Genomic DNA, 20,226 nt, shown 5'->3' with positions numbered 1-20,226 from the left:
TGACCATTGCGACCCCATTTTTATTTCGAAAGCAGTACGAATTCGGCGTCATTATTTTTTATTCAGTCATTGACGGTTTCTTGTGTCCCACCCTTCCCATTGCACATCTACCTGAAAATAATAATTAATGGAAATGTATTGACTTTTATTGATTTATTTCAATTAATAACAATATAAATCAATGTAAATTTGATACATTGTACAAGGTAAAACGATTAGACTTAACAATGTAGGTTTTATAGGGTTGCATTACGAATAGGCAAATACGCGCCATGATATATGGGTTCAGTTATCAACCCTTAGAGTTGGTACAAAATTATAGTAGGATTCCAAGATTTTGTACGATGTAGTAAGCACCTTTAATTGTGTATTTAGTTTTATTATGTGCCCCAAAGGGCGAAGACTTGTATATACTATTTAAGGAAAGTGAAAATGTGAAAAGATGAAAATACACATTTCATTTTATTGTTCGAAATAAAATCTGAAATAAAAATACTTTTTGCCCAATTGATCGTGGGCCCGGCAGCCACGCTGTGCAGCGCCAGATCGACAAAGCTCTTTCCCTTATATGTTTGAACGCCAAACACGATAGCAGCAGCTCCCATCTCTTTACGTCTTTTGGTCCGGGGTTTGAACTCCCGACCTCCCGGTTGTGAGACGGACGCTCTACCAACTGAACCAACACACCCTTTTCAACGTAAAATAGTCTGCACCCTAAAATGATTCAGTTGAACATTGCTAATTAGCAAGAACAAAACGGTGCATTTCCCAACATTTCGTTCTTGAGCACCCAACAAGGTGGATATTATTAATATGTACGCTATGGAATCAGGGAAATTTGTTTTACTTTTTTTCCAGTCAGGGATCGGCCCAAAAGTCGAAAGCACGGTAGTAAGACAAACCCTGTTATATTTTGTTGCATATCAAAACAACCTTCATTGAATGACTGATTATGGTGTTACTAATTAGTTTTACATATTGTTTTCATATGGAAAATACATGTAATTCACTGCAACAACTTAGAAAACATGCGAAACTGGGAATGGGTTTAAATAATTATCAGGGAATTGTGTTTTCTTGAAAAGCCGGGAACCCTGTAAATATATAATTGAAGACTGCATCATTTACTTCTAGTAAAAATGTCCTTTAAAACTTTGTATAATATAAACAAAACGTGATGGTGGTAAACTTCGGTATCTGGTGTGAGTAATACATAATTATCTTCTCTCAGTTCTGTATATATTTTTTCGATGTAACCACACTCCATCAATAGATAATAAGTATACAGGAAATCTATCCGAAGTATAATGCTAGATTAACTTTACAAAATATAACCATTTCCTCTCTAAATATATATTATGAAATATGTATGCGCAAAGTTGTAATTATTCCATTTTAATTTAAAATGCTTGATGTCGATGTCTCGTATATATATTTGAATGAGCTGCTGTAACGGCTTGCTCCCACCGCACTTACGGATACAGAGAGGATGTAAGACGAAACGAATTATGCCGTCAGTTGGAAAACGTTATGTATCCGTTATACACCATGCGTATCAAAAAAGTTTACACTTAGAAAAAGTCCTGTAAAATTATACATTTGTAATATCCTGAAATTTTTCCATATTTTAACATTGGTACAGATCCATTCAAGCAAATGACGATATAACTGTCGAAAAATATTTCCGCTTGAGTGAGCACCACTTTATTTTGAAAAGTTAGTGAAAAATTATTTGCACAGAACTTTGAAATAGTTATGCAAATAAAAGTAGACCTTAATCATGAAGAACACATGGAGTTTAGCTAGTAAAATTGATTTGAATATATCTTTTACCTTTTTAAACTTGTTTCCTTGCCCAAAACACTTCGAAGAGTGACATTACGCCCCACCCCTCTTCCCCACACAGTGACGATATTTGCTTTACATTGAGCTGCGATTTACATGAAATGGCTTAGGCTTGATTTTCTGTTTTAAATCATTGTCAAGCTTGGGAAAAGTGTGGAGAAACCAGTATTAAATGAAAAATGAAATGTAAAACCACTTTACATGATCAAAACTTAGTGAAAAATTGTTGAAGATGTCTGATATAAGCTTTTATTTTATGTCCTCAGATCCAGCTGGCACAAAAAGGGTAAAGGTTGTGCTTACTAAGTGTTACAATTTTAATTTGGGTGGTAAAATGTTACAAAATGCTTGCATGTATCCGTTTTATTTCAATTGACTCAAAGTGCAAGGGAAATGTATGAGAAATGTTTCGCAGGGTTAGTTTGATTTCGCCTTTTCATCTTGACACATCATGAAAACAAGCATTTCTGCACAGATTTCTGCTAGCTTTACAAATGGACAGTGCTCACTCAAGTATAACATTCTGTCAAAATTTCTACTTTCATTGGATAGATGAGACTAAACCCAAAAATATATGTGAAAAAATTACCCACATGTATATTTTTTAATTCCCAGGGCTTTTTCAAAGTGTAAACTTTTTTTTGATACTCATGTATACACGTTATGTACGTGTTTCATACGCTCTATAGAGCCACCCCGAAATAATGCTTAGCCGCTGTATCCGTTATGAATACGTTTTGTGTCCGTCGGCCAGTGGGACCATCAGGCCTTAGTTCGTAACAGAGTAATACAAATCTGATATACGGCATATCGACTGAAAATTTTATTCAAGGTTTTTAGAAATAATGAAAATAAATGACGTATTGTTGGTAAAGTATATATCATAATAATGACTGAACCACACTGCAAAAACTTCGGTGTTGATTTAACACCAACCAGGAATCTATATTTGTCCACACCAGAGAAGTATTGAAACAACATAAGTTTGGAATCAAACTGAAGCTATTTTAATACTAATTGGTGTTGTATAAACACCTATCTGGTGTTAGACCAAAACGAAACTGGTGTTGTTTAACACTTCTCTGGTGTGGACATATTAAGATTCCGGGCTGGTGTTAAATCAACACCAGAGATTTGCAGTGCATATACCTAATGATTTCGACAGAGATTATCACAGACATACATTATCTAATCAGGATATAATTAATTGATAAAAATAATATGATTCAATATCTTTCATCGTATAGATCGTGGATGTACAATGCACATTTATTGTCAATAATGATAATAGTAGTAATACAAATCTTGAGAAAATTGATTTTCGTAAGAGCTAAGATTTTTTAAACCCTTTTGTTGATATCTTAATCTCTGTTGTATAGATAGAATACAGTGTTTGATTGATCATGTGGGTGGTCTCGGAGAATGCATTGATTATTGCGTATGATCAATGGGACAAATCAGACACATGTCCAATCTGTAATATAAGTGAGAACCAATGGCTTGTTCTTGAAATTCAAGAGCGGGTTTCTGCAACGGGACGCACAACGCTTTCAAAAACGTAGAAAATGTATTGAAATGCCCTTCAAATGACGATGAACAGCTGGGAGATCTTTGTCGAAATAGTAGTGGACCGGAGCAGCAGTTTCGTCCTGAGATTCGGAGCTGACGAAAAATTGTAGGCACGTCCTTTGTTCAGAATCAAGGGCAAAACTGCGTTTTTGATTCACGAATTTTCGACAAAGACTTCTTGGTTGTTCTTTGTCCTGAATGGTATTTGACAATATATTTTCTCTGTTCTTAAACTCTCCGTACGCCGCGGGGCTAAGCTCCGCAGTTACTAAAAACAAACACACTGAGTTGAATTGAACTTGACTTGTGATCAATCTCATTGTATTATATCTTCGAGACGAACGAGTGCCCGCAGAGATCCAGTATTTCAAATATCGTCAAAAGGCTCCCGCCAAGCCACAGGCCGAGTGCGCCACCTATGTCAGCTACGAAAAAAAGAGAATATTTCCTTTGTTATCATGTCATTCAGTTCTCAATTTTGAAAAAAGGGCATTGAAGCAGAATATGAAGGAATTGGTAGGATAGAACGAATAACCATTATAGTAATTGTTTTGAAGTTTTGATGACAAGTCAAATTTTCATTTTTGTTTATTTGTATCGAATTTATTTATCCACTCCACTTTTCCCCATAAAACGTGTACAATAAGTAGGAGATAATAAATTGCGAGAACACAGTTAAAACAGTCGACATTCAGCTAACGTTAGTGGCAGAGGCGTCGATCCTGGGGGGCAGGGGGGGGGGGGGGCGATCGCCCCACCAATGAAAATATTGGGGGGGGGGGGCAAACATATCGTTTTGCCCCCCCCCAATAATTCTGGATATGCAAAAAAAAAATTGTAATGTTCAGCAAGCGAGATTAAGATACACAACTCGTTCTTTATTTAAAATCGTGCTCAAAATGTCCGCTTTTCAGATTGGAATTTAAAAATGTTCAGCTCGCGCTTGGCGCTCGCATCATTTCTATAGCAAAAACCCATACTTTTCATGATTAAATAGATGAATATACATGTCCCGTATTCAGTTCTAAGCCTAAAAAAAACTCCTGCTTCGATTTGCAATAATCTTTTGTTGGATATATATCTTGTTCTTTATCAAGAACGTCCATTAAACTGTCATTTTTTTCAGATCGAAATATCAAAATTTTCAGCTCGCGCTCGCATTAATTAGTTGGTGAGATACGTGTCTGTGTCTCATGAGTCATATATATGTATATATACACACACACACACATATATATATATATATATATATATATATATATATGCCTATGTGTGTGTGGTTGGGTTTTTTGTACGATCGAGCGCCTTTGGAACGTTGATTAATGATTTTGCCCCCCCAATCTGAAAAATGGATCGACGCCCCTGGTTAGTGGGTATGGAATTGGGAATGGCGATTCAAGAACGACATAGGGTCAAGGCAGTCTGTTTTGTAACGGAGTGATATAAATGTAGTGAAGATTTACTGAACCAAAATTTTTAGATGATTTTCTATAATGATGAATGTGTATGATCCATTAAAGTAACGTAAATTCACTCACATAATAATGCGAAAATCGAGTAAGCTGCTTGCTGTGTGACAATCACTGTACTGATGTCCTCGAAAAAAAGATCTACAGCCGCAATGTCATGCCTGTATACAAAAATAGGAATGATCTGATGATAAGCAACAATGAGCAAAACTGACTGGTTAATGCATTGCCGCCAAATAGAATTTTAAAGGAAGACGCCCCTTTCATCTGCGAAACTTGATATTTTCATACATGAAAACTAACCGCTTTTTTCTTAGGTGATAAATGTTCCCTTTTCGTTGTGTAGTAATCCTTCCAAACAACTCATCTACGCTCTGTATACATGTATAAGAATCACATTTTCGTGTAAATTTTCCATTTTTAATCTCAGCATTATTATTTAGTTCAGTAACGACGAGTACCTGAGTTTTTTTATTATTTTAATTACCCAAACTTGAGCAACACTCTGAAGCCTATACTGTAAAAAAAACATTTTACAGAAAACAAAATAAAAAAAGAAGGTTATACTGAGATAAAATAAGTGAATTATTCTGAAATTGTTATGACAGAAATTTTCAGAAATTTAACAGAACAAGCCTAATAAAAAAAAGATAAATAATTTTAGCTTTCAAACCAATTTCTGTAATTTACATGCATGTTTTTCATGAGATATTTTTTAACAGTGTACATTTTTGTTCTTGTTTAAAAGTACTCACTCAATAAGAGTTGTATTCTTGAATTGTCGGAGATGATAGTCCAGCAATCCCTCTCTATGATATTTGGCTAGGAGGTTTGTTCGGAAGTTAGATGGGTACTTGGCCGTGGATAAAGACACCGAGAACTTAGTCTCTTCACAGTTTAGAGGACAGTTACAATTCTTCATGTTGAACGTTCCATTTTGTGAATTTGGGTCTGAGAAGAGAATTATCGAATCCTCTTACAAATTTGCTCATAGGTTACTAGCTATGCAGGGGCTGCGAAACGGTTTTGGAAAAAAAATTGTGGGGGGGGGGGCTGTTCATGCAAAAATAAATCACTATCATTTGGTAATTTTTACGTTTTTGTACACGGTTTTGGAAAAAAGTAGGGAAGGGGGTGGGGGGCTTTTTCCAGCTCCCCCCGGTTCCGCGGCCCCTGTTATGACTGCGGGACGTGATATTTTAGGTGCGACTGTAATAATTCCATTAAAAAAATATACAACATGACAAAGAATGGAAGAGTTTCATGACGGAATTGTCCGAATTATACGACAAAATGTGTTTTCTCAGACAGTTACCATAGTAAAAGTGCTTCTCAGTCAATCAAAATAAAGGAAAGTCAGACGTCTTGTCGGGCAAATATGTTGATGAAAATCTCCCCTGGACTAAAATGTGAATTTATCACTGTTTATTCGAAGAAGTGTTTATTTGATTCTCCAGTTTGGAAAGAAAGGCCCTGATCAAAGTTTTATGACAAACACAGCATTTCCAGACAAAAACATAAAATGTGATTAGACGGCGTAAAATCTTAATTAAACAAAAGAAAAAAACAAAACAAACTAGCATAACGCTGAAAATTTCATCAAAATCGGATGTAAAATAAGAAAGTTGAGACATTTTAAAATTTCGCTTATTTTTCACAAAACAGTGATATGCACATCTCAGTGACATGCAAATGAGAGAGAAGATGATGCCATCACTCACTATTTATTTTGTTTTTATTGTTTGAATTATGCAATATTTCATTTTCTACAGATTTGACAATAAGGACCAACTTGACTGAAACATATAGTATTAAACAATGCTAATTCCACATGTTCAGGGAGGAAATAATCGCCTTTTCACTTAACAATGAATACCAAATTAGAATATTTCATATTAATAAAATACAAACGAAATAGTGAGTGGATGATGTCATCGGTTTCCTCATTTGCATACCGACCAGGATGTGCATATAACTGTTTTGTGAATTTAAGCGAAACTTTAAAATGTCATAACTTTCTTATTTTACATCCGATTTTGATGAAATTTTCAGTGTCATGCTCGTTAGATTTTTCTCTTTTTTTCAAATTAAATTTTTGTTGGGGTGGACTTGTCCTTAAAGTTAAAATTCCCCGTTAATGGAGGTATGAATGAATGACGAGATAATACTTACCGGAAAAAGCATTACTACAAGACCCTTCCTTTTTAGCATCGCACACGTTGACTGGATGATAAGGATAACATGGGCAAGATTAAGAGAATCAACTTAAACATCAATGATTCATTATGTTAAAATGATGATGACGATGATAATAATGATAATAATAATAATAGTAAACATTTTAATCATAGTACTAATAATAATGCCAGCCGTAGTACTATCAATAGTAAATTCATCACTAAAAACAATCTAACATTGAACAGCTTTTATGCAAAAGGGAATAAATCCACTTTTGATCATTCTTGAATTTTTTAAATATTTTTTTAAATTTTACTTCAATCTATTTCCATTAAGGAAGTCTTACTGTGTTTAAGAGCCATCATTATAGGGAACAAGAGTAGCAACTGAAACATCATCCAGATGTCTTTTATCTCATATGACCCTTTTCTGTATATTTATAATCTTGGGGGTTTAGTCCCTTTTGCATGAAAACTTGGATTTAATCCCTTCTGCATGAAGGTCCCCAGCTGTAATAGCTGTACATAAGGTTTAAAATGAACATAACAATACTTCTCTCTTCACTCTCGAAATGGTCTACAGTTTTTTGTTGACAAGGTCAATAGGATGCAAGGTGTCCTTTCGTTAATTGAATGATAGTGGTATCATAGAGTTAGACCCAAACCCCCAAATTCCCTTCTCTCTTCTCTCCGCGCTACATGAAAAACCATACGGGCGGTTGCCCTTGCCCCTACGGTCCCCCCCCGCATACAGCAGTTAACATTAAATTTATCATAGTTATAATATAACTATTTCGGGGGAGGGGGTTCTTGGGCTAATACGAAAAAAATCTATCAGCACTTGACAATGCGGGAATATGATATGGGAGCCATACTTACAGAAGAAAGCGTTCGCGCAGTTATTCGTGGTGATGAGATCGCATACTGGGGCTTTGCCTAAATATATAAAAACAAATTGAAATAACGATTGGAGTTTAGCCGAAACGGTCTTTATCTTATCCGCCGCCTCCTACAAGCATTCTACCATACTGGAAACTTCTGGCCAAACGACTGTAAATTTATATTCCAGAATTGATTCGTTCTTGTTTGAATATAATATAAAAAGTTACATAAAGTCAGTGATCTCCAAGTTGAATATCATTTTACATGAAAATAATCTGAGATTATAACTGTTTTTTTTTACCGATATAATAATTTGTTACAAGCTCTATGGTAACACGGGCCTATTAACAACGGGAAGGCAATAAATAATCGTGCGAGCCAACCCATTCTCATTAAAAAAAACTGATATGGCTGATTGACAAAGTGTATGAATGTGATTGTCCATCTAACACTGAATCTATGACGCGTAACTACTGAACTTTTTCCCAAATTGTTAAGAAATATTACCAACTTTGGAACTATATTTTGACTGGCAGAAGGATTAGGGCTATTTAACTGTTTCATGTAATTTGATCCCTCAGAAGATGTCTTCATTAATGCCGATTTTTTTTTGACACACGGCTCTATGGGAATTGTATTAGGCCCGTAAGACCCTTTCAATGTATTTTTTCGATGGCTTAAATGGTAAATGTTAGCGACATCTTCAGCTGCTTGTTGCAGGTGATGTGAAAGAAATATAGGTCATAATCTAGACAGTACGGAAGCTCAGCAGTGCTATCTACTTGGAGAGATGTGTCTCCTTGCGAAGTTGAAATATAACAAATTACATGTCGACTGGGCTAGAAACATAGTCTTGCCAAATCAACATATTAGAAGTTGTTAAAGTTTTCTTGGCAATATGCATTATCTTGCGAAGTCGATTTATAAAAAAAAATGTATGTCGCTTTAAGTTGCGACAAACGTGTTAAAATTTATCACTCTCGCCATGACGACACATCACTTTTATAAGTCGGCTTGGCAAGACAACGCATTTTCTCCTGTCGACATGATAAACCCATTCGGTCGACTTGGTAATTATACCTCGCTTCTGCATGGCACTTCGAACTCACCTGGTAAAGCTGGTGCTCTGCATCCGCATGTAGATACAACAGCATTAGTCATGCATTCACTAAAGCATTTTATCCGTGAGTATTTATCGTAATATTGCAGTTTTTTCTCTCCGCAAACGCCGTATGGCGGCTTCGCATTGTAACGCTACACAAAGATAAAAAGGCGTATAAGAAAGTCAATATGCGTACCTTCTGTGCCCGTGTAACAATCTTTTCATATAGTTTGAGTAATACAGCCGCAAATTAAAATAGAACATATTTCATAAGTGTACGTTCTCGGGATTTAAGACAGCGTTGTTGGACGTTGCTGTACTCGCCGCCATCTCCATTTTGCATGCAGCTGTCAAACATCAGCTACATGTAGTCGCGCAGCACATGCATACATTCACAGAACACTGACCCTGCGCTGCCTAAACTATTTCAGAGACGTAGATCCTTAACTTTTGGTGAATGATTCTTTTTGGGGAAACGTCACGAAAATTGTGGAACAACCAGCCTCATGATATTAAATCAAAAACGGATTCAACAGATTCAAATCTGTGTTAAAGACATACCTTTTCAAGAGGCACCTACATTGCCCCTATACCAAATTAAAACAATCCTCCACACGCATAGGGACTATTTATATGGTATTATCCCGGGGTATTATATGTATTTAAGAAGTGATTATTAGTATTTGTATGCATTTTACAGGAAAAGGTGGTCGACACACAAGCCTCTCATGATCACAAACGTTAGTGGCGCTTCTATCATGAAACGCACGAATTTTGGAAATGAATTTGAATCACTTACCAGGCTTTTAGTAATTGATACAGCAGTTGATGCACCTGGCCCAACTTGGAACCCTACATCATATGGGTACGTGCCTTCCTCTTGGTCTAACAGGTGTATATCAAACCCGACGGCATCTTTCAAGAATACGTTGTAATAATACTTTTCTTGCTCGACGTTTAGCATCAGACTCAGACCAAATGCTCTCCCTGAATAGGATAAAGTTCTTTAGAAAATAGTAGTACTAGTAGTAGTAGTAGTAGTAGTACTGCTACTACTACTGTTACTACTACTACTACTGTTACTACTACTACTACTACTACTACTACTACTACTACTACTACTTCTACTTCTACTACTATACTACTACTACTACTACTACTACTACTACTACTACTAGTACTACTACTACTACTACTACTACTACTACTACTACTAGTACTACTACTACTACTACTACTACTACTACTACTACTACTACTACTACTACTACTTCTACTACTACTACTACTACTACTACTACTACTACTACTACTACTAGTGAATCTATAGCTATATCAGTAGCATGACTAAGAAGTTATCTTACTCCGTGATAATGCAAAGAGCGGTAGATCAATTCTATCGTGCTATTATTCCACTTTACCTACCGCCAGCCCTAGCTCTGAGAAGTCGTTTGTCTTTCTGACCATCATTGATCTGATAGCACCGGCCGAATGAAGTAAAAACGGGTTGAATATCATCTAAGCTAATAGGTACACCAGCAAACACCGCCCTGAAAATGAAAATATAGAGAAGAATGATCAACAACAACAGCAACATTTCTGAAGATATCTTAACAACATTAAAGACAATTGTCAGATTGTGTTCAGTAATAAGAGCGCTTGGGTAGGTTATACAGGCATGACTGGTGCCCACCTTACGTAACGTTTCGAATTACCAGTATCACATTATTAAAAGACAAGTCGACCCGAACAAAAAATTGATTCGAATTAAATTAAAAATCCAACAAGCATAACACTGAAAATTTAATCAAAATCGGTTGTAAAATAAGAAAGTCATGGCATTTTAAATTGTTGCCTAGTTTCACAAATCAGTCATATGCACATCCTGCATGGTTGGTATGAAAATGGGGAGACTGATGACGTCATCCACTCACTATTTCTTTTGTATTTTCTTATATGAAATATTCTAATCTAAGTTCTCCTCGTTCCCGACCTTTCGTTGGAGAACGCGAACGCTTATTTGCGACGGTAGTTGATTTTGGAAGAGACTTGTGGGCCCGTCGTCATGGTCGTAAAACTCTGTCCTGCAATGCAAATTGTGTGACATGAGATTTTTTTCGTTTCGCATCTGGAACGGAAAATTCAATCTGCGTTTCGTCTGCAAAATTCTGGTTGCTACTATGGTAACAGCGATATATCCGATTTAGGACGACTTTCCAAAGCCACATTTGGTTCCTCCCAGAGCTCGAGAGGCCGCCCGGGGGGCCCACTTCCATTGAAGAGTTGATACCAGGCGCGACCACGCGTAAAAAGGGAAAGAGTGGGCAAGTACGTTACGTAAAGGCCTATGTAACGTTATAAGGGTGTAAAAAACGATGTTTAAAATACTGAAAAGAAGGATATGTTTTCAATACTTGTAGGGTTTCACAAGCTAAATACTTGTTAAGAGATGCATTTTCATAATCTGGAAAAGCCTTGCTTCCCTTTTTTAGGGTGTTTTTCGAAACCGCATGGTCGTGCCTGGTATCCACTCATCAATGGAAGTGGTCCCCCGGGAATTCGAATCTAATCCCCCATTTCTGGGGAAAATAAAACATAATGCCCATTACATTGTGTGCTAGAGGCATATCGTTTGTGTAGGAGTAAACAAAAGAAAAAACCCGGCAAATTCGGCTGGTACGTGTTCAGACGTGCATGCGAAATGGTTTCGGCTGGAAAGGTGATTTGACCCATGGAATCGATTGCCAAAGATCCACCAATAATCCACATTAAATGCAATATCGATTCGATGGACTGTAAGGATCTATATTTAAGCCTTAATTCACTAACTTTTTCCTCACTCAATTTGTACTCGATTTGTTTGAAAAACCACCTACTTATCCATGTCATAATCTATTGTAGGTCCTGCATTTAGAATATCTCCAGCCATCTGTCGTATAATGTACATGCATGTATGGTGCGGGTGTCGCGGGAAAGAATTTTGCACACGAAAAGCAGATCTGTAGGGCCTGTTATCCCCCTGTAACACAAAGCTTAGCATTGATTGTAGAGCAGTTTTCTATGTTTGATTCTATTGACTATAATGTACAATCAATCTTAAAAATCAAGTGTATGATTAAGCGTTAACTTTTGTGTTAGGGGACCCCAATATTAGCGTCCGTGAGGATTGCGAAAGGTGGCTAACAACGGTTAATTCCTAATTGAACCTCTGGAATTAAGATTGTTTAATACCATATGGTTTAGTCAAGTTGGTCCTTATTGTCAAATATGTAAAAAAAATGAAATATTGTATAATTCAAACAATAAACAAAAGAAATAGTGAGTGAAGGACATCATCGACTGTCTCACTTGCATTTCACTGTATTGTGCATATCACTGCTTTGTGAAAAATAAGCAAAACTTTAAAATGTCATAACTTTCTTACACTTTTTTACATCGGATTTTGAAGAAATTTTCAGCGTTTTGCTTTTTCTCTTTTTATTCATATCAACATTCTCTGGGGTGGACCTGATCTTTAAACGTTTGTTCATGCTTCATTGATCAACATACTACTGTTTAGATTTTTCTGGTATATTGTTTTTAGGTCTATTAAGAAATTTAATCAATGTCATATTTTGCTTTTCATTATCTTATGATTATTAATTGTACTCTGCCTTTGTCTTATGTACACTGGGTTTCCCATTCTTAAGAATTTTTCCCCTTGTTCTTGTTTCAATAAATACAATACTACTACTAGTCACTGTTAGAAATAATTTATCAACGCTGTTTACTATGTGAATCGCACAGTAGCTTAAATTATTGACAACTAAATATTTGAATTTAGATTTTGTTGTTTACGATTTTAAACACTTGCTTAAAAATGTTTAAACAATTACTGTGCGATTCACGTAGTAAACAATTATAGTTCAGGCTTTTATTTAAATTGAATTGATTTATCATGTAATTATTTGTATTATGCTGAAGAATGAAAAATAAATTGAATTGAATTGAACAGTGTTGTTTAAATTATTTTGAACTGTGATACATTATTCCCGGAGAACTGTCCATTCAGTGACTTTGACTATTATTGTTATTGATTCGTCCGTAGGTCTGTCTTTCAGACAATCGTCAAAATTAAAAGGTATCATCCTAACGTAAAGAAAAACATCGATCAAAATTAATTAATCAAACATTTCCATCTTACCTAATGAACATATCCTCTTTTTGGTGTTTTAGTTCATTGAATATTTCGGTTGTGTTGAAGCTAAGAAGTTGCTCCACATCTTCAGGTGTTAGTGGAATAATCTCACCGAGGTTGTAGGCTTGGTTCTCGTAATTCCTCAGAATCTTGTCGATCGCAGGATATGCCTGTGTTTTCGATTTCCTAGAGCAGGCAAAGGGAAAATACGATGAATCTCTTTTTTTAAAACACACTTTTAGTGCACTATAATAGCCGACGCATTTCTTATGTACGATTCAATTCAATTCAATTTATTTGGCAGAATAACAAAATCAAGAAGTTACAAAGTAAAATAAAATAAACAGATATACAGGGCATTATCAACATGTTAAAAGCAGCTTGTGCTTGTGACCTACAAAAGTACATATATAATATTTTGATTGAGCTACTTAAGCAGGGGTGTTTCACAAATATTTAACTATACCCAGTTGTTGTGTGTCCGGACAGGTTGTGTGTCCGGACGATCAATCTTAGAAAGTCATTTGAAAAAAAAATCATCAATTTTTAGTACAAAATGTTAGGAAATATTATAAAGAACAAGATAAAAGATGATTACAACATATTGAATTCATATTTTTAGTGTAATCTAAAGAAAAAAAAGAAGGCTTCAAAAATATAATATATGTCCGGACACTCGACCCCCCATCCTATGACTCTGAGACACACTTAATGCCGACGTGTACATGATATGCAACGCGCAATTTTATTTCTTCTTGACATGATCTGACCAATGCGGTCATGCCTTTTTATTTATACCTCGCGCAACTAGGCATAAACACTCCCGGGTGATAAATTATTACTTTACCCAAGATATCCCAAGGATTTATCATGTTTATGGGGAAAGATTACCGTAAATCTCTATTTGTTTTGTCCCTGTTTTTAATTATTCCTGAAAACGGGCATTTTAAAATCGGCGCCAAACACATATCATCAAGGCATCATCATGAAGAGTATCGGCTAAGTAAGCTCGTCTGTGTAAGACATGGTAAGATAAGATCCCGAAGATCCATCACGATGGGGCTAAGATTGTTCTATATGTGCGTGTGCGCGCGCTTGTGCGTGTGCGTGAGTGAGAAAGGGAGAGAGAGATGTGTGTTATGTGAAGAGCGCGGCTTTTATTGTGTGGGTGTGTCTGCACACCACAAATCAAAGTTATTTGACCTGTATCGAAATGAAATAACATAGTGTAATTATTGAAAAGCAGGTAGCATATTCAACGGAGACAGAAAAGGGTATATCATGGACATTTGTGTGGGTGCGTGAGGGCATGTAAATGATAACTGTAGGTCATTAAAAATAAAATAGCAATTTGTTGCTTAAATCAGAGAGAGATATAAAAAAAGAGATAGAGAGAGAGGGCGAGCGAGAGACATTGGTGTGGTGTGCGCGTGAGTGTACTTTGTTGATTACTACTGCTTTCTAAAATTGATAAATGCACCCATTTCCAGTGCTTTCTAAAATTTACAAGCCCCCTAAACCAATTCTAGATAAGCCAATGGCAATGCATACATTTTTTAGTTATATACCATGTACACAGTGTTTAGATACATTTGTATAAGCGTGCATGCAATTGTATTCACTTACACGAAAGAATTTGAATTACAGATGACAACCTTTGGGAATACGAGCTCGCTTTCTGTCTCATTGATGCTGCTATCAACTGAGAGGGGAAATGTGGAGAAGTGCATTATCCTCTCGATGATTTGAAATGTGCAACCTACCATAGCGATAGACAGAATTAACAACCACCACAACCTGAAAAGAAATATAAAGGGTGACATAGGGATTAACAACAAACGTAGAGGGCAGTAACACCGACATCTAACATTGCAGAGTGTTGACGCCCTCTACTTCCGTTGTCATAAACAATGAAATTATTGAATATGAGGGTTATACATTTTTATCTACACCTGATACCTAGTATGCCAATTCAATTCAAGCAAACATTTATTTTCTTCCATTCGACATTTTTCATACAAAGTATACAAATCAACTATCTTGAACACAGCTAAGAGTCTATAATATGCTACTACATTAATCAAGTTTATTAACGATTGAGAAGGGAAAGTTAATTTGCCGCACTTCACTTTGCAAAATGATCCAAGCACAGTTTCTGTGAATTTAGAAGATTCGCATTATTTGCATAAGGTTGCAGTCCTACCAACGAATCTATCTCAAAAGCGTCCGAAAGTATGTGATTTGAAACAACGCAATGACTAGCTTTGGTTTGTAGCCAAATCCGATGACATGACTGCGACATTAGATATTTCTAATAAATCCTGTTATTTCCGAACGTTTAATCTTTAATAAAAGAATAATCAAGTACATTGGGTCATAAGGTGCAAAGTCTCGAAAGATAGAGGGCATGTCGCGATCGTTGCAGAAATTAAGAAAAATAGTGTGCTTCTAATTTGTTGTAAACATTTTCACTTTATATACTCACAGTATAATTAACAATATATACACTGTTAAAAAACCCTGATTTTACAAAAAAAGAGAAGATTTTGCAGAAAGCAATAACAGAATCATTCTGTAAATTCATAAAACAGGAATTTTTCTGCAAACTAACAGAACAGATCTGTCTAAATAGGGGACAAGGGTAATTTGTTAAAGGAAATTTGTAAGGTTCCATACACCAAATACCAAAATCCTGTAAGATTACACAATCTGGTAAGATTACAGGTGTTATCGAAACTCTGCTGCATTTGATAGATCTGGTGTCTGTTGCCATAGTTACAGAAATTGGAAAAGATTATTTATGAATTTTTGTGTTTGGCTTTGGATTTGCCTTTATTTGCAACTTTCTCCGCAACGGGCATATTGCAAAGATAATACATACATTTTATGAAATAACGTCATAATAACATTGCCGTTATCCCCTCTTTTTAATTAGTTTTAGCACCGCAAACGCTTTCAAGAACATAGAAAATGTATTATCCAATCCCCCTCATGGGAAAGGGCAACCAAAAAGTCTTGGTCGACAATTGATGAATTAAAAACAGCAGTTTCATCCTGGACTCGATATATTTTCAATTTTTGTCAGCTACCACAGGACGAAAATGCTGTTCCGATTCACCAATTTTTTACAAAGACCTCTCAGTTCATTGAGATATTACTTGCATTTCAATACATTTACTGTGTTTTTGAATTCGTTGTGCTTCGTGATGCGAATACTTCCTTTTCCCCACCTTCTGCTTCGACGCTCCCTTGACAGAAGGATGTACTTCAGTCCAGCAACACCTATTCCTTCCGGGGCACTTCGAGATAATGCAAACCACCAACTCCTTACAATCTCTTTACGTAAAGGTTTCTTTTTAAATCGTACTCCGGAATCCGGCGGCAGCGCTGCGTTGCGAACATGAATCTCTTTCGCGTCTCTGGACACGTCGTCGCCGGATAAGTCAATGGCGTTAGTCTCGTTCATCCTAAAACACGAAGGGTGAAAAGATGAAGCAGTTTCTCAAACAGATGTCCAGACCGAATAAGTCGATGAAAACTCAAGGCTTGTAAGGAGTAAAAAAAATTATGAAAGAAACAAATATTATCCACACCGAGTAAATATAAAGGTTTACATTTGGAAAAGAAAGAAATTCATTTTGAAGTTATCGCCATACGCAAGGTTAAAGCCATATGATTTGTATTACTGTAGTGCTATCACAATGTAAACTTGTATTGTATAGTCCTTTAGCCATACCCTTACACAGACTTTTGGTTTGTTCAAAGAACAATAAAAGTTAATTATCCACATAACGACAACAAATAAGATGTGGGCATTGTGAATATCAATCTTTATTAATAAAATACATTATGCGGGTATTGCATTACTTAACAACCAACTTCCATTAAAATAATAGAAGTAATATCATATGGACTGATCTTGATGAGGGGATATAAACTGAAATTGTATCATCATTATCGAATATAAAGACTGTATGGTCTAATGATGTCCTCTAAATCACAAGAAAATAGCCAACATGAAACCAATTCACCTGATAGTATAAAATGTACACTGTTAGAAAATTTATCCTTAAAATAAAAGAAATTCATGCAGCAGAGTCTCGAGAACACCTGTAATCTTACCAGATTGCGTAATCTTACAGGAAATTGGTATTTGGTGTAAGGAACCTTACAAATTTCCTTAAATAAAACACCATTTCCCCTTTTAAACAGACCTGTTCTCTTAAATTGCAGAAAAATTCCTATTTTATGAATTTACAGAAAGATTTTGTTATTACTTTCTGCAAAATATTCTTTTTATTTTCTGTAAAATCAGGGTTTTTTTAAACAGTGTATATCATGTCAAGTGTCATCTTTGAGAAGAAGATATGTGATAAATAACGTTAACCTTTATAACAATTTCACAATGACAACTTTCTTTTAGTTTAGTTCCCCCAACACATTAATCCCCATGACACCAAGCAGCATCTTCGACGCTATAGTGATAAAGTAGACATTTAGAGACAAATCAAATTTTATACCGATGTCAAATAAAAAAAATTAGTATTGGTATATACAGTAGGGGAAGGCGGGGTAAGTTGAGCCACCACCCCAGGCAGATAATGAATGCGTCAGGCTTCACACACTTTGGTTGTTTCATATATTGATGACCTATGGCATAACCCCTAACCCCACCACATTGTTTTCAAATAAAAACTAATTTTTCTGAGGGGATTTTTTTTTACAAATTTCAGTCGAAATAGTATATGTATATATATATATATATATATATATATATAAAAGCAGAAAGAAACTCACAAGACAGTTTTTTTTACTTTTAGGGGATGTTAGTATTTATAGAGAATTAGCAACATAAACACTTGTCATGCTGGCCCTTGTCCCATACCGTTTGTACATAGTTCTTGTGGCTCAAGTTACCCCAGAACGTGGCTCAACTTACCCCATGGGTGGGGCAAGTTGAGCCATTTGACATCTTTTTTTTTCCAAAGGTGACTGTAACTTTCAGTGTATAATATAGGTAAACAAAAATGTTTCCCAAGAACTGAATTTTAAGAAAAGGTACTTATTTATGAAATCATATAAGTTCTAACATGAAAACAAACAAACAAAAAAAATGGCTCAACTTACCCCGCCTTCCCTTACGTAGACTTAGGCAAATGCATGTATAATACTAATGGGTTCGAATTCATCATAGACCCTATTCCAGGGCTAACACGACGTCATAATGGAATTGCACTGCTATTGAATGTTTAATTGCATGTGGATGTTCTACTTTAATTCATGATACCCTTTTCAAAGTCAGTCCGACATTGAAAATGGGAAGTGAAAAACGATTCTTAGCCCACAATTGAATTGTTTAAAAAACATATGTGCACGCAAAATACCCGCTGGTCTCATCTCTATTAAGCATTCTGTTATGCTGTTATGTCATACAACCAGCAATAACTTAATAAGGTAATTTAAAACTGTATTGGCCTAGTTTATTGCAATATATTTAGGGAGATGGTGGGGTGTAACTCATTGACTTTTGTTGCCCACTTCGCCTATATTTCATAACGTTCAGATATATTACATCAAGCTTAAACGCTCGCGATGGCTGTCTCCTGCACTGCTTTAAAAATTATCATGTTTTAAAATTTTTAATGCATCTTGTTGATAATTAATTTCACTGCCTATATTATGGCTATTACTATCGTTTTGTTATATATTACCTCTGTATATTGCATATTTTGAAATTCTGATTCTTATGTGAATGCATAAATAAAATGAAATAAAAATCAAATCAGACTGCACCTTTGTATGGGTGTATAAGAAAAAAAAAAAAATTCCATATCTTTTCCTGAGAAACATAATATCACTGACTTATGTGAACAAAAAAATGAAGCGTGTGCTTTTGCAACCGATTACTTCACTCTCTCAAGGAAGATTTGTTTTAACGGGACACTATCAGAAGCAATCTTGATTCTAAAGAAATATCTTGTCAGAAGGTCATGAGTACAATACATTTCTATATCAAACGTGAACAATATCCTGTTAAAATTATAACAATTTAAAAGAACATAAAACAGCAATTTTCACCATTAACTAATGACGCAAAGCATTAATATTCTTACGTTTTGAGGTCATTGACCTCTAGAGGTAATCAGAGTCCAAAGCTGACCTATGTCTTAATTTTCGAAATGAATCCTATGACAATGGTGAAAGTGTCATGCTTCAGCAGTAATTTGGAAAATGAATATGATCAGGTCAGTGTCTGTGCTACTACTACCCATAACAAATCGTGTATAATTGTCAAGATGGCAGCCATTTGGATTTCTGACAATTAAACGTCTTTCAATGTAACCTTTCGATTTTTGGGGACTTTCAGTACATCATTTTGAGAAATTCATTACAATTCATTGCACTAAAATAAATTCTTTTGCACTTTTTTTAAAGGTCATTCAGGGGTTTTGGTAATTTTCCTAAATTATAAAGATGATGAACAACCTCTACACAGCTGCTCACATGCATGAGCTCCAAAATTAATTTTCTCCCATCTAATATCATTCATTAATCAAGTTTGGAGCTCCCATTGTATAGGCCTACCATATGCATGATATGAGTTACCGTCACTACCAACACAGCAGACAAGAGAAGCGGATGTCTTTAAGCGGAGCATCATGTCTAAATATGGGAAACATAAATTGAATTTAATTAAGTTAAGCACATTTCTAAATTTTTTGTCGACCAAATCCAATAGAGTTTCTAACCAGTGGAATCTAAAAGGGTTTATATCAAAGTTATCGATGGACCGACCCTACCTCCACTGTTACATACATTTGTGTGTATATTTGAAGGATCCAGTCTCTAATCGTATTCACCACACATTTGCAAAGATCGAGTACCTAAAATCTATCGGAAAATAATGATTATGATAATGATTTTTTGATTTGATTTTATTTGATTTTATTTCAGCATTTTTCCAACAGAAATAATTAACAAACATAATGTACAACATAAAGAAAA

General features: G+C 35.5%; 1 protein-coding gene across 2 annotated transcripts; it reads right to left on the bottom strand.

Annotated features, from left to right (window-relative positions):
• Window positions 1-138: 138 nt before the first annotated feature.
• On the bottom strand, window positions 139-18,532 carry LOC129280567 (acid-sensing ion channel 1B-like). Of its 2 annotated transcripts, XM_064112235.1 has the most exons (12): window positions 18,349-18,532; window positions 16,452-16,766; window positions 14,848-15,018; window positions 13,228-13,407; window positions 10,470-10,594; window positions 9,844-10,031; window positions 9,052-9,196; window positions 7,940-7,996; window positions 7,056-7,106; window positions 5,639-5,834; window positions 4,953-5,044; window positions 139-3,839 (listed from the first exon to the last, which is right to left on the bottom strand). In XM_064112235.1, the coding sequence occupies exons 2-12, from the start codon at window positions 16,685-16,687 to the stop codon at window positions 3,739-3,741; spliced, it is 1,542 nt and encodes a 513-aa protein (XP_063968305.1). In that variant the 5' UTR covers window positions 16,688-16,766; window positions 18,349-18,532; the 3' UTR covers window positions 139-3,738. The 2 variants fall into 2 exon arrangements, with proteins under 2 accessions (XP_063968305.1, XP_054772544.2); XM_054916569.2 differs by lacking the exon at window positions 18,349-18,532 and having other exon boundaries at window positions 16,452-16,945.
• Between the last annotated feature and the right edge of the window lie 1,694 nt (window positions 18,533-20,226).

The sequence above is a fragment of the Lytechinus pictus genome, chromosome 17 (assembly GCF_037042905.1).
Source record: "Lytechinus pictus isolate F3 Inbred chromosome 17, Lp3.0, whole genome shotgun sequence".
NCBI lineage: Eukaryota > Metazoa > Echinodermata > Echinoidea > Temnopleuroida > Toxopneustidae > Lytechinus > Lytechinus pictus.
The sequence above is the reverse complement of the archived record's forward strand: the minus strand, read 5'-3'. Positions and strand labels throughout refer to the sequence as shown.

Coding starts and splice junctions, on each gene's coding strand:
- LOC129280567 (XM_064112235.1), bottom strand. CDS start 16,687: ATGAACGAGACTAACGCCATTGACTTATCCGGCGACGACGTGTCCAGA. Junction 7,107..7,939: donor CTGCGCGAACGCTTTCTTCT/GTAAGTATGGCT, acceptor CTTATCATCCAG/TCAACGTGTGCGATGCTAAA. Junction 5,835..7,055: donor TTGTAGTAATGCTTTTTCCG/GTAAGTATTATC, acceptor TTCTCTTCTCAG/ACCCAAATTCACAAAATGGA.